Source organism: Podarcis cretensis, assembly GCF_951804945.1.
Source record: "Podarcis cretensis genome assembly, chromosome: 6".
Taxonomy (NCBI): Eukaryota; Metazoa; Chordata; class Lepidosauria; order Squamata; family Lacertidae; genus Podarcis; species Podarcis cretensis.
Window position 1 is genome coordinate 21,980,701 of NC_137175.1, and position 15,473 is coordinate 21,996,173.

The 15,473-nt window shown below is 44.8% G+C and overlaps 1 protein-coding gene across 3 annotated transcripts in view; it reads left to right on the forward strand.

Moving 5' to 3' along the window:
• SULF2 (sulfatase 2) overlaps positions 1 to 15,473 on the forward strand; it is a 280,685-nt gene that overhangs the window by 208,106 nt on the left and 57,106 nt on the right. For all 3 annotated transcript variants that reach the window (XM_079979106.1, XM_079979105.1, XM_079979107.1), the window contains one exon: positions 5,828 to 6,067. In XM_079979106.1, coding sequence (XP_079835232.1) covers positions 5,828 to 6,067 — 240 coding nt within the window. The remainder of the gene's footprint in view (positions 1 to 5,827; positions 6,068 to 15,473) is intronic.

Sequence of the window (15,473 nt, forward strand, 5' to 3'; positions counted from 1 at the left end):
ACCCCTTTTTCATTCCGTCTTCATCAAAACAGCCTGATCTAGTGCAGGGGTGAACATAAGAAGACCCTACTGGATTAGGCCCATGGTCCATCTCATCCAGCATCCTGTTATCAAAGTGGCCAATTAGGTGCCTGTGGATAAACTCTCAGGCAGGATCCGAGCACAAGAGCACTCTTCCCCATGCCTGGTGGTTTCAAGGCAGCTGGTGTTGAGAAGCATTACTGCTTTCGTCCATGCAGGCAGAGCGCAGCCATCATGGCTCGTTGCCATTGATAATTCGGTCATCTTTTAAAGCCTTCCAGTTTGGTGGCCATCACTGACTCCTGTGCAAGTGATGTCCATAGTTACCATATTTTTCGCTCTATAGGATGCACCCGACCATAGGACGCACCTTGTTTTAGAGGGGGAGAACAAGAAAAAAAAATATTCTCCCCCACTCTGCACAGCGCCCCTTCAGCAAAGCGGGAGGAGGAACGGAGCCCCTTCCATTTCTCCTCCCGCTTTGCTAAAGGGGTGCTGCGCAGCTCTCCCTCTCCCACGTTGCCTTCGCCTTCAGTGAAGTCAACCCAAAGCCTCCGGAGCGTAGCGGGAATTCCTGCTGCACTCTGGAGGTTTCAGGCAGTTACCTTGGAAGCCTGGAGAACAAGAGGGATTGGTGTGCAGGCTTCAGTGAAGGCAAGCCCGGCTTTCCCCCACCAGCCCCAAAGAGCAGGTCGGCTCCCAGAGCTTGTTTTCGGGGCTGGCAGAGGAAGCCTGGGTCCTCCCCCCCTCCCCCCCAGCCCCAGGGACCACACATTCGCTCCATAAGACGCACAGACATTTCCCCTTAGATTTTAAGAAGAAAAAAGTGTGTCTTATGGAGCGAAAAATACGGTAACTATGTGCTAAATGAAGAAATACTTTTTTTATCTGTCCTGAATCTTCTAACATTCATTCCCATTGGATGCCCATGAATTCTAGCATTATGAGAGATGGAGAAATACTTTCCTCTATCACATTTTTCCATGCCATGTGTGTCTTCCTATCCGCTTATTTATTTGTTCATCACATGTATAATATCTCTCTTCTTTCTGCCATGGGGTGGTTAGCCAAATATCCCTACGTAGTGGGAAAAGCTAGCTCTCTCGATCCATTTTGTATTATCCTTTTAGTTTCATCTACTTGGGGGGGGGGGGTTGGCCTACAGAGTATAGACTTTAAAGCATCTTTTGGCTGTCATCTCTCTCTTAGGGACTAGGTTCTGGTGCCATTTTACCACAGACTGGCCTAGAGCCACTTAGGTAATTGAGCACACCTGACCTTTGCTAACTTTGAATGGCTGATGGAGAGATAAAAGGAAATCCCAGTGCCGTGAGCCAGCTAAATATTCTCTAACGTGAGCCTCTTGTCTTGAAAATACATTGGTGCAGGCTTTAGTCAAGTTAAAACCCAGCATGCTATAGCCTGCGGCTGCTCTCACTGGACACCTTTGTACCGGTTCAGGGGCTTAAGGACACACAGGTGTGGCACTGGAATCCCCCCAAACATGAAGGCATCTCTTCAATGGCAGGAGAAGGTTGATGGCAACTTGACCTTGTGGCTACTAGAGAGAACCCTGCATCAAGAGAGGCCTGTTCTGCTTCAGTCTTGCATAACAAATCTTATAATTGCTGCAAATATGATACAGAGCCATTTTTGTCTGTTCCAAAATGGCTTAGGAGAGCCCCACTCAAATGCAAACATCTCCACCCCTTTAGAATCTTCCCATATCCTGTAAAAGCTGAAGTCTCTCCCTCCCTCCCTCCCTCCCCCCAGTCTGCCCATTCTTTAAGAAATTCTGCATGCTATTCTAACGATAGAAATCATTATGGGGTGCATAGATTTGTGAAAAGCCTTTGAAGGACAAATTGAAATCTGAACTACAACTGCTTGTGGGATAAATTCCCGAGGGGGCGGCATTCACAAGTGGAAAGAGTGACAATGGCAACCGGTCGGAATTCTTATAGGGTGTTCCTGTTAATGTTTGATCACTTCCTACTAAGAGTACACATTCCTTTCATAATGAAGTATTGAAACATATGGAGCCCATTTGTTCTGTTCACGACTATCATAAATTGTGCTACTCACCTTTCACCAGCAGGTCCCAGGGCATGTTGCAACAATTTAAAATTTTAAATGGTTGAAACGGGTTACAATCACAGAAATAGGGTGGGCCCTGAAAAAAGGACACCTCAGGCAAGGGTAAAGAGATGCATCTTCATCATTCACAGAAGGCTTCATGGTGAAGAAGCCAGATGAACCTCTGTGGAGAAGGAATTCTGCAACATGGGGGCTGCCACAAAGAATTCTCTCTCTTGTGAACTTGTGAGCAGAGCTTTCTTTTCAGCTAGAATTTACCAGAACTGAGTTCCGGCACCTCTCTGTGCCCCAAAGGCTGTGGTCAGCACGGCAAGTTCTGGCACCTCTTTTTCTAGAAAAAAAAGTCCTGCTTGTGAGTGAGGTGGAACTATTAAGATCAGGAGTAAAGGTAAAGGGACCCCTGACCATTAGGTCCAGTCGCGGCTGACTCTGGGGTTGCACAGCTTCTGCCACTGTAACTAATGGTGGCATTCCAAGCAGAAATCTTTCCGAACCCTGATGCTAACATCCTTTTAGTTTGAGACGCTGGAGAGTGAACCTGGAATCTTCTGCAAGTAGTACAACAACCACTATAGGATATGGTGCACCCAAGTTTTGTTGTGCCTTGATCTTACAATGTGATTTAGATGGATGACTGTTGGATCATTGTATCAAACTGAATTTCATGGTTAGCATTAAAGGTAAAGGGACCCTGACCATTAGGTCCAGTCGTGACCGACTCTGGGGTTGCGGCACTCATCTCGCTTTACTGGCCGAGGGAGCCAGTGTACAGCTTCCGGGTCATGTGGCCAGCATGACTAAGCCGCTTCTGGTGAACCAGAGCAGAGCACGGAAACACCGTTTACCTTCCCGCCAGAGCGGTACCTATTTATCTACTTGCACTTTGATGTGCTTTCGAACTGCTAGGTGGGCAGGAGCAGGGACCAAGCAACGGGAGCTCACCCCGTCATGGGGATTCGAACCGCCAACCTTCTAATCGGCAAGTCCTAGGCTCTGTGGTTTAACCCACAGTGCCACCCGCGTCCCAAGATCAGGAGTAGGGGCCCTCTTAACACTTGGGAGAGTTAGGTGGGAAGTCAGCCTTCTTTCAGATATTTGGGGGCTAAGTCGTTTTAAACACTAACTTGAGAAACTTGAATTGGGCCCGGAAACGCATTTTTAATCCAGTCCACACTGTCTCCCCACCTTCCGCATTTCCTTGTCCTTAACTTATTTTTAGTTCATCATTAGAGAGAGAGAGATACTAGTACAGTGGTGCCTTGCAAGACGAAATTAATTCGTTCCGCAAGTTTTTTCTTCTTGCGAGTTTTTCATCTTGCGAAGCACGGTTTCCCATAGGAATGCATTCAAAATCAATTAATGCGTTCCTAGGGAGACCGCCTTCAGACCAGATCCGGGGACAGTCTGTCCCCGGACCTCTTCTGAAGGCTGGCGGGGGGAGAAGGACTTTTCTCCCCACCGCCAACATTCAGAAGGCTGTTCTGAAGGCTGGCGGTGGGAAGAAAAGCCCTTCTCCCGCCGCCAGCCTTCAGAAGAGTTCCTGCAGGGCTGCCTAGGCTGCGGATAGCAGCCTGCTGCCCAGTGCGAGGGACGCTCTTAAGCAGAGCGCCTCTCGCGCGGGGCAGACATTCACAGCTTGGGGAGCCCTGCAGGGAACTCTTCTGAAGGCTGGAGGCGGGAGAAGGGCTTTTCCTCCCACCGCAAGCCCCGGGAACAGAGGAGAATCGCTGTGCGCCTTCTCTGTTTCCGGACCTGTCCTGAAGGCTTGCGGTGGGAGGAGGGCTTTCCTCCCCACCGCCAACATTCAGAAGGCTGTTCTGAAGGTTGGCGGTGGGGAGGAAGAACCCTCCTCCCACCGCAAGCCCCGGGAACAGAGGAGAATCGCTGCGCGCCTTCTCCTCTGTTCCCGGACCTCCCACCGCAAGCCTTCAGGACAGGTGCTGCGCTTCCCCGCTGTCCCCGGAGATTTCCCTATGGGAAAGCAAGCCCATAGGGAAATTCGTTTTGCGAAGCCGCTAAAAAATCGGAAAACCCTTTCGTCTTGCGGGTTTTTCGTTTAGCGAGGCATTCGTCTTGCGGGGCACCCCTGTATTTGGAGTGATCTGTGGATCAGCCTGTGAGTATTTTTAAAGCAAGCCTACAAAATGAGGACTCTCCCTCCGGCCCCGTCTAAAGTTTAGCAGGTCTTAATCAGTTGGATAGATAGACAATACATAGAATCCATGGCAATTTCATACCAGTTGGATGGGAAACACAGAAGTGACAAGCAACAGAAGAGTCGCCATGGCTCCCATTGGAAGCAAAACAGGTGCTAATAAATGAAACTAGTTCAATAACAATGAAAATGGCTGAGATGATGAATAATTAAATAAAGTGAATGGAATGGCTGGGCTAAGTAGGGAGAGGACTCAAGGACTTATACTCCAAGAGGAGGCAGTATCTCAGTTAGGGTACGGATAAACACTCTACAGTGGTACCTCGGGTTAAGTAGTTAATTTGTTCCAGAGGTCCATTCTTAACCTGAAACTGTTCTTAACTTGAAGCACCACTTTAGCTAATGGGGTCTCCCGCTGCTGCTGCGCCACCGGAGCACAATTTCTGTTCTCATCCTGAAGCAAAATTCTTAACCCAAGGTACTATTTCTGGGTTAGTGGAGTCTGTAACCTGAAGCGTATGTAACCTGAAGCATATGTAACCCGAGGTACCACTGTATTGCAGTGATTCCTGTATTCCTTCCTCCCTGGGGATGGGGTGAATGAAAGCATAAGACTCACCCTCCCTCTCCTTTCAGGTTGCTTGAACAAGACTTGTATGCTCACTATTCATTGTGGTTGCCTTTGCTTGTGGACCCACCTCACGCATTTTCTCTTATGTGCTAAAAGTCAATAAAGTTGTGTGCAGCTTATTGCTGTATCAGAGATTTAAAAACCTAGGAAGCTGCCGTATATCCGGTCAGGCTGTTGGTCCCTCTAACCCAGTTTGTGTTTTCTGACTGGCTGAGCTCTCCAGAGTCTTGGGCACAGATTTTCCCCATCGCCCAAGTAAAAGTGGATTGAAAGTGGTGCCTTCAGTATGCAAAGCATTACAGCTGAGTTTTGGCCCTTTCCCTGATTGCATTAGAAGAGGATTAGAACAGAACATCTCTTGAGTCTTTCCTTAATCCACTCACAGAGCAATGATTATCAGAACAAAGTGATAGTTTTGAAGTTCCTTTGCCCCAAATTGTTTTCTTTGCTGGTTCACTGTGATACAGAATTTGTTTTCATCGTTGTTGTTTTTAAAAAAACCACTGAAAATTGTTCGGCTTAAAAACAAACAAACACACACACAAAATGTAGCTAACAATCTGCCGCAGAGGTAGCATGAGAGCCATACTGAGCAGTAGCAGATTCCCTGAGCAGACCTAGGATTCTATATATATACACAGTATGAGGCAATTAAGTCCTAAAACTGAAAGGTTAAAAAGATCTTTTTTAAAAAGTTGAGGGATTTAATTCCAAAGCTACTTACACTACTGTGAAGATGTAACCAGCAGGAGATATTTGGCACAGCCTTCTCCACCCTTGCTGGTTAAAACAACTATGCTCGTTTTATCATAAAGTGGCTTCTTTTGTCTTACGTGCAATGAAACTTTCTGACAAAGGAGAGCAATGAGCTTTCAGCTCTCAATCTCTTTTTTATGACACGGTGGTGCTTTTTCTTTCCTCAGGTTCAATGCAAGTGATGAATAAGACAAGGAGGATCATGGAACAGGGAGGTGCTCACTTCATCAATGCCTTCGTGACAACACCTATGTGCTGCCCGTCCCGCTCCTCAATTCTCACAGGGAAGTACGTCCACAATCACAACACCTACACCAACAATGAAAACTGCTCCTCTCCATCTTGGCAGGCCCAGCATGAAATTCGCACGTTTGCAGTGTACCTCAATAACACAGGCTATAGAACAGGTAAGACCAAAATGGGTGAGCTACTTCCCTGGTAGGTTCTTCAGCCCTATGGCTCACCCCTGAGGCTACCAACTTTGGCACTTGAAGGAATACAATGCATAACTTCTCCTAGTCTCTTGTCATCTGCCCGAGAAACCCAGAATTCATTTATGCAGAGATAGATCTCCATTAAACTCATTGGATATCACTAGCGTTGGGATGAAGAATATGACAGAAGATTTTTTATGTGTCTTACTATGAAATAAGGTGAAATAGGTACTGGGCACATGATCAAGGGAGCTGAGTGACAGGTGTGATCCATGGCAACAGTCCACCAGCCAGATGGATGGCAGAGAAATCTGGTCTGGTTAGCATTTTAATGCCAACCTACCTAACAGACACTTCCTGAAACTATGTGTGAACCAAAACGTAGCTTTCCTTTGAAATTTGCACTTCTCTGAATTTTCTTGTGCATTCCCCAGGTGTGTACAAAATGCAAAAAGCATGTGCAAAAATTAGTGAAAGTAACATACGAAAGGGGAAATTGCTTGTAAAAAATGTGTCTATTTAGAGAAATGAGTACTTACGTAAATGCTATCGAAATTTGCAAACCGATGTGGAAATGTAATTAGCTGAAAATAAAATGGGGGGGGGGTGAGAGGAACTGAAAGAAACCAAAATGGACAGATTCATCCATCGTTACTACCAGGAAGTGCTTCTGCTCAAGCCTTGTTTGAAAGAAGTGAGAATTGCACAAGATCAAACACGTGTGTGGGAAAGGACAGCATTTGGACTTCGGTCTTGGGATTCAAACTATCTTGGGCCAGTTGTGATTACTTTAAAACAGAGGTGCTAACTCAGATGGGCTAGAGACTCGTATTGTTTGCCCAGCACCTGTCTCTCATCCATTCTTTATTCACTCATTTTGATAGTGGAGGAACACATGGGTTAGCTTTATAAATATAAATAAATAAATAAAATGAATGGTTAGTAATAAACCAGTTCCATGCTGCCTTTCTTCCTCATCTTGCCTGCCCAAACAGCACATCTCTAATCACCTGTTTCCCCTCCCCTGGGCCTAAACACTACCCTTGCAAATCCAAAATCCCTATCATCTAAGCCCCTTTCCTCCATACTGTTGCTTTCTCTCCAAAATTGTCTTGAATTTGGTCTACCAAAATAGCTGCCAACATCCATCATCTCCCTCTAGAGCTCTCTTGTTTTATTTCCTTTATGGCAGAGGAAGCTGCAACTGCCACCTGCATTTTGAACTATTCCATTGACGTAGCTTGTCACCAGCAGTACTCTGAATCCAGGGTTGGTCTACACACAAGAAGAAAACACTATAAATAAGTCAGAAATTAAATCAGTATAGCAAAAGAAAAGAAAAACACTATGGAAAATCACATAGAATTTTTTTTTGCTCTCTAGTGCCATCTGGTGTTGCATGTTTACAGCACATTCAGAACACTGTTTTTTAACTAATGTAGCTGAGCCTCCAGTCTAGTGGTCTCGGAGCCATTGTTGCACTTCTGCAGCATTGAGAATTACAACATTCAAGGCTTGAGCTAATGCCCACCACTACTTTGGCGCAAACTCTGGATCCACATTTCTGTCTTGCAGGCTGGCAGGAGACCTTGTGATTAATGTAGTGTAATCATTGCCATCTTATGGCAAGTCAAGCGGGTGTGTTTTCATATCATTCTTGTGTCTGAATGCTATTTTGGGAGGTGAAGAGCAATAATTAATACTTATGCTCTGTGGAACAATAGAGTTGCCTGTCTAGACGGAAGCCTTGAGGTGTTACTGCAATTTAAAAGTTGACTAGTAAACATAGTAACATTACTTTCTAGCTTCTCATGTTGCTTCTACTCAGCAGCCAGACTAGGAACATGTCTTTGAACAAATTAGATAATTTCCTTGCTTTGTTCTGCTCAGATAAAGACCCTGAATTAGTCTGCAATGGGAAGTGTAGACACCCTATCAGTGGCGTAGCGTGGGTTGTCAGCACCTGGGGCAAGGCAAGTAATTTGCGCCCCCTAACCCGTGGATTTGCGCCCCCTAACCCGTAGATTTGCGCCCCCTGACCCTAACCCCCAGATGTTGCGCCCAGTGCGGCCGGGCCCCCCTGCACCCCCCACGCTACGCCACTGCACCCTATTACTCTGTAGCTGTTTCCTTTTGTTTTATTAATAAGTGCATTAATGTTTTGGGGCCTACAAAATGTGCCACAGACAAAAGTTAACACCTGCTTTTGTCCTTTCTCTGTGTACTGGATTTGTTGTTGTTTGATCATGCCAATCCCAGCTGTCTGAGCGTTCTGGGGCCAAATTGTGAAAAACTGTGTCATGCTCACTCGCAGCTCTGAATTCCTAGGATTGATTCTAGTTGAATAAGTTCAGATACAAGTTATGTTGAATATGCAGTGAAAACTCGCTGGATATTGAGCTGCACCTAGTGAGTGCACCTTGCAAACCATTGTTTTAATTTGAATATGCTTTTATCCCTTTGTTTATGTCAGAGGTGCAAATGAGGTGTGCAAAGTGGCTTTTTGCAAACCTTCCTTTGCTCCTTTTGGAGGTTGAGATTGAGAGGAACAGCACTGACTGGGTGGGGGAAGCGGTTTCCATTGAATGAAAACTGCTTTCTGCTCCATGAGCAAGGTGTGTTCCTACCATCCATCAGATGATGGGGCGTTTGAAACACACCTTGCTACACACCTTGCTCCGGCAAAGAAACAATTGGGAGACCACCCTCAGCTCCTGGTTGTACCTTTAAAGCCCTACCCTTATCCACCCCATGTTGTTGTTTAGTCATTTAGTCATGTCCAACTCTTCGTGACCCCATGGACCAGAGCATGCCAGGCACTCCTGTCTTCCACTGCCTCCCACAGTTTGGTCAAATTCATGCTGGTAGCTTCGAGAACACTGTCCAACCAACTTGTCCTCTGTCGTCCCCTTCTCCTTGTGCCCTCAATCTTTCCCAACATCAGGGTCTTTTCCAGGGAGTCTTCTCTTCTCATGAGGTGGTCAAAGTACTGGAACCTCAGCTTCAGGATCTGTCCTTCTAGTGAGCACTCAGGGCTGATTTCCTTCAGAATGGATAGGTTTGATCTTCTTGCAGTCCATGGGACTCTCAAGAGTCTCCTCCAGCACCATAATTCAAAAGCATCAATTCTTCGGCGATCAGCCTTCTTGATGGTCCAGCTCTCACTTCCATACATCACTACTGGGAAAACCATAGCTTTAACTATACGGACCTTTGTTGGCAAGGTGATGTCTCTGCTTTTTAAGATGCTGTCTAGGTTTGTCATTGCTATCCACCCCATACCTGGTGCCATGTATTATTATTATTATTTATTTTAAGTTGTTTTAAGCTGTTTTTAATATTGTGTAATATTTTAATATTAATGTTGTGTTTCACTTGTTGTAACTCGTCCTGGGTAAAGAGTGGGTTGTTGATTATGATGATGCACACTATATCAAACTTGGCATGGTGGGCCAAGTTAGGTCTGCAAACTGGTGGTTCCACACCTAGATTTTGGAACATATAAACAAAATCTATCACAAACCTCAGGCTAATTCCAAACTAATAAAAAACAAAATTGAGACATACCAAACACCTGATTAAAAACACAATATCTATCATAATCGATAGCATAATACACAAACTGAGCATCAAATAGTACAACAATGCAAAGAAACCTTATATCTTATCAGTTAAAGCAGAACAATAGCATGATTGTACCATGTCGATATGCTCCAAATAGAGGATATTTTGTTATTGTTGTTTAAAAGGTTATGAGCTATCTGTTTCATTTCTTCTTTCTCCTTCGATCACTGTAGAGTAAATAAAGTTCACTGTAAGCTTTTCTGATTTCTTTTTCTCTGTGGTCCCTGTAGAGCACAGAGTGCATTTAGGATTTCATCAGGGAATTCTCATGCAGGCAGAATCATTCTCAGCAATGGGCAATCATTCTGTCACCACCAGCTTAAAGAACATCTGCACAGCCACCAAAAATCAATGGATGATGTCATTGGACTGCTGTGTTGCACTTAGCCAGAGGATCAGAAAGCACTCTCTGGATGCATGTTTTGCATTCTTTCAGAGCGGGCCTTCAACACTTCTTTTACTCATCTCCAGCGTTTGAAACTCCCATTGTTCTAGGCACGTTTTGTGACAAGGAATATCATTAGCGCGAGCAGTTTCTGAGCTCTAGGTTGGGTGCATTGCTGCGCCTAACATTTCAGATTAAAACTGCAGAGTGGAAGGAAAGGAGGACCTTTTTCTGCCTCCTCACTTCCAGCCACTCTCTGAAGACTGGAGAAGAGACCCTCTTAAGAATATTGGGGGGGGCAGGCAGGGGAAGCATGGCTTTGTTTTTTGCGGTCTCCAGATGAGGACTAGGCCATGTGAAAAATGAACATAAGATTCTAGCTGCAGTTCATTCATTTTCAGCTTTGAATTCTTCTTATTAAAAAAGTGCACCTAGACATTCTGTTGTTGCACCCATAGCCTAGGTCAGGCTTCCTCAACCTCTGCCCTCCAGATGTTTTGAGACTACAATTCCAATCATCCCTGACCACAGGTCCTGCTAGCTAGGGATCATGGGAGTTGTAGGCCAAAAACATCTGGAGAACCGAGGTTGAGGAAGCCTGACCAAGGTTTAAGGTGCCATTTAGCTCCTAGCTTTTATATCTCAGTTTCTAACACTGCTCATCTCACTTGGCTTTCCATTGCAGCAGGTTTTGTAGTCACTTGGAAATGGGGAGAGTTGTGGGGAAAGATATCATGACTGTTTCTTGCCCCCTGACTGCGACTCCATTGCCGTTGCTTCCTGCTCCACCACTACCACCAGCTGGTTGAGGTCCTTCTCCCTCCACGGAAGATCTGCAGGAAGGGCAGTGGAAAGAGCTGCCAGACTAGCTTCCACCTCTCTCACACTCAGGGATCAAAAGGGGGAGAGCTCTGTCCTCCATCCCTGAGTGCTAACCTTCAACCACCCCCTCTGCTTCATCTCCTTCATCAACCTCCACTCAGGAATGCTAAACCATGCCAGATCCTGACTAAACCATGCCAGATCCTGTCGAAGCTGAGGGGCACACAACACCTTTTGCATCTGGCTCTTTCATCCCACAGCCACCATTTTGCATTTGGTTCCAGTTGGTGGGCCTTGAGTTTCTAGTAAACAAACTGTTGTGTATCTCTCCTTGGTACCAAACTTAAAACCATGGAGAGACCTGGTCTGAACAAAGACATTGGATTCTTATCTCATTATACATGACAAAGCCATTTTTCACCTTCTCACCCCTTGCTTTTTCCTGTAAGACCTATTGCAGTCGTTAAGAGTCGTCAACAGGATCATCACAGCTATCTGCCAATCACCCAATCCCACCACCCTTCTGAATAATACCCCTCCCCACCTTCTCACTATATAGAAAGGTCTGGTGACTTCTGTTTCAGTGTATCTGAAGAAGTGTGCATGTACACGAAAGCTCATACCAAGAACTAACTTAGTTGGTCTTTAAGGTGCTACTGGAAGGAATTTTTTTATTTTGTTTTGACTATGGCAGACCAACATGGCTACCTATCTTTAACTGGTACAGCCCTGGTCAGAGATCCTGGAATCTGATATTCTGTTCCCTGTCCCACACTGCCTTGTCATAGTCCTTCTGTGCTGAATTGTTTTTCAAAAATTCAGTTCAACCCTCAGCTTAGATTCATAATGCTTAAAAAATCGTTGAATGAACTCCTGCATGGACTATTGTCTTTAGCCACTTCTCCTAGCTTTTAACATTGTATTTATTTTTACTTTTCTGTGGTCAGCATCGCAGCCAGATACTAACAAGGAAGTGCTTCTTCCATCATAAGTTGTCTTGCAGGTTTTCCAATTCTGCTTTCCATTTGCTATCCCTGGCTCCACCCGAGTGGATGACTGCAGATGAATTTTGTCCACAGTGATCATCTTTTTATCTGTTCCTTTATTTGCACTGTGGCATTTCTTTTCCCCATAGCAATAGCAGCAGAGGTTTCGAAAGAGGAATAAAATCCAGGCAGATGCAGATGTAGCCAGGTTTAATATTGCTACTGCTACCAGCAGTGGAGAAATGTTACTTTGTGCGGCCAGGTGAATCAGCAGAAATTGGGATTCGCCCATACTTTGGAGAATGGGAGTAAGCAAGCATAGCATGTGGACAGCATTTCATTTTCTAGACCTGTGGGTGGATGGGTGTTTGAGAGAGCAAAGCTGTGTGTGTGATTACATTTATATCCCACCTTTCCTCCACGGAGCTCAAAATGGTGCATGTGGTTCCCCACCTCCCCATGTTATTCTCACAGCCCTGTGAGATAGGTTAGGCTGAGAGACAATGACTGTCCCAAGGTCACCCTGTGAGGCTGAGTAAAATGTTGGCCACTGGCCCTGGTCCAACCACTACACCAAATCAGTATACAAATATGTACCCACTTGTTGCATTCATTAAAAAAAAAAAAATGCAACTGGCAACGTGCTGGACATGATTGGGAAAAACAGGTTTTGTTGAAGACTAGAGAATACTTTGCCAGGACCCTTTCTGCATGAATATTGACTCCTGTCTTTTAGAAAAATGCCTGTGTGGTAAGAGGCAGCCAAATATTAAGGCTGTAAGGCCATATCTCCATATTTGATATATACAGACAGTGAGGAGTTGTTCTTGTGTGCCAAAGGACCCTACCCATATAGAGAGGTCCCTGTATTTTCTTGTGTGCTTCTGGAAGTTGGGCAGGAAAGCAACTTAAGTAAACATTTCAAGTTAAAAGTTGAAGGTTTAGTCTATGGAAGATCTACCACTTGCAGGCTGAGTCATCGGTGCATTAAAGCGTGGCCACTCTTGAACAGGGTGTGGCAAAAGAAGATTGAAGGAGGAAACAAAGGACTCATTGCAGTGAGGATTTATTGGTGTCAAAAAACTGTTTCTGCTAAAGTCTCCTTATGTAAACATTTACAAAAGGAATGATCTGCTTGGGTTTTTCTTTCTTTCTTGTTGGCTGTATCTCCTTCCAGGAGATAGCATTTAAAAGAAAGAATGTGACTTGGGAAGATAGGTCTGTTCCTTGTTCCTGGAGTCAAGAGTAACATGGCGTTCAAGTGGGAGCAAGGGCATAGCTGATAAGGAAGCAGGATCTTGGCATGAAGGGAAAGAGGTCAGGGGTTGGTAGGTCATTAGGGGGCTGGCAAGATGTTCATGGGACAGGTTAACTCAGCTTCTTCAGAATTTCCAACTGGCTTATTTTATTTTATTACTTTATTTTATTCATAAAATTTGTACACCTTTTGATTGTAAAGAACCACAAAGTGGTTTAGGTGCATCATATATCCATCCCCACAGCAAAAAGCCTTAACAGCCAACAAAAAGATTCAGTAATAAAAATTGCATAGGCATGTTAACACACTTAGAATTCAACAACATAAATTATCGGTGTTCTCCAAATGCATGGGGAAACAAAAACAGCTGCACAGCGTTCCCTCAAGCTGGTCTAGCTTTGCGCGAAGCCTCCTCAGGGTCTTCATCCCCGTGCCCTGCGGAGGCTTCTGGGACAGCCTGCGAAGCCTCCGGAGGGCAGCGGGATGAAGGCACCCTGCTGCCCTGCAGAGGCTTTGCGCCGCTAATCCTGAAGCTATTACAGCGAGACGGAGTGCTGTGCAGCGCTCCATCTCGCTGTTCTGGCTTCTGGGACAGCCCGTGAAGCCTCCGGAGGGTAGTGGGGTGCCTTCATCCCGCTGCCCTCTGGAGGCTTTGTGCAGCAAAGCCCGAAACTAGAACAGCGAGATGGAGCGCATATTTTTAACCTTTTTAGAAAAAGTTGTTATCTGTATTCATTTTTGTCAGGGCATGACTGAACCCCCCACCCCATCCTGGCTTCAGCACAATGGGGGGCATTTTAGGAAGAGGGATGCAAATAGTTTTTGCCCCACATACTAGCTGTAGGTTTTATTTTCCTTACTGCTATATGTCACGGATGCAAGCATGCGTAAGTTTACTATAAAATCAATTCAGCACAAAATGCAATCAATTAAACACAATGTGTTGTTCCTGTGAAATACTTTCTATAGGACCACTGGGTTTTTTAAGTTCACCAGCCACTAGTAATGTACCTAACAGCAGATAATATTGCTAGAATAATAACTGAATTGTAACCTTTTGCAAATAAGTGGTTGATTGTGAAGGGAAGAAAATTGCTCAGAGTCAAAGAGACAAAAGGGCAAATAACGGAAGTATATTACCGAAGGTTGCAGAATAAGTCAGAGCCAGGAATAGGGACTCTGGTTTCTGAGTCACAGTTCTCTGTGCTGACTCCTAACCACTGAAACCAGATCTAATCCCACTGGGACGTCTCTGTTTATGCTGTATGCATTACAGCCGAGGTAAAAAAAGAAGGCCTGAATTCAACATTGAACCAAGAAAGGGGTGTTTTATTCTGCAGCAAATAATCCTAGAATGATTATAAATGATACCTGGAAAGTAGCTTCTGAAGCATGCAACATCAGAATTGTGCTGAGGGGGTCCTAATGGCAAGAATATAACCTGTACAGTTCATTTCATGTGTATACTTGCAAAAAGTGGAACCTACAGGGTGGAATTCAACATAGTGCTAAGGGAAATGTTCCGTCAGCAGAAGGATTTGTATTTGCAGAATAAGATTTCTCCACCTGTCCTTCATGCCCCCTAAATCTGATCTAGGGGATCCTACAACCCTCTGGAGATTTTGGGAGGATGCGAGGTGCACATGGGGGAGGGGAATGGGAAAGTCTGTTGCAGAAATCCTTGCACTGGTCGGAAGCCATAGTAGAATGCTAGCCATTAATCCAGACTTGCTATGCATCCAGACCAAAAATCTTGTCATTCTTGTTCATTGCCTCATAACTAATATTGACATATTTTCCATGCATGTGTTTCTTCCTTTACATTCTCTTCCCCCACACCCCATGTTAATTTCTGTTTTTCCAGCATTTTCTAGTAACTAACAAAACATGCTAGAGATACCCTCTCTGCATGGGGGGCGGGGAGTCCCATCAAATAAATTGTTCAGAAAGCAGGTCTCCAAAATCCATGGAAAAGAAATCAATAACAATATCCGATGGGAAACCCATTCAAGAGAAGGGGGATATGCGAAATATGTTATCATTCCTTACCCAACAGCAGTAAATTGCTTCATTAAAGCCTGACCCTTACCCAGTGAGTGTTAAGATAAATGGTTTGACATTTTGTAGAAAACAATTGATCAGAATGGGAATTCTCAACTAATAGCCTATATCTTCCTACTGAAAAGTAGCAACAATAGATTTAAGTGTCCTCCACTGACTCAGAATCCTTGGGGAGAGATCCACTAAAAGCTATACAGCTGATTGATTTATTGCTAAACTTGATTTTTACCATTGATGTGTATT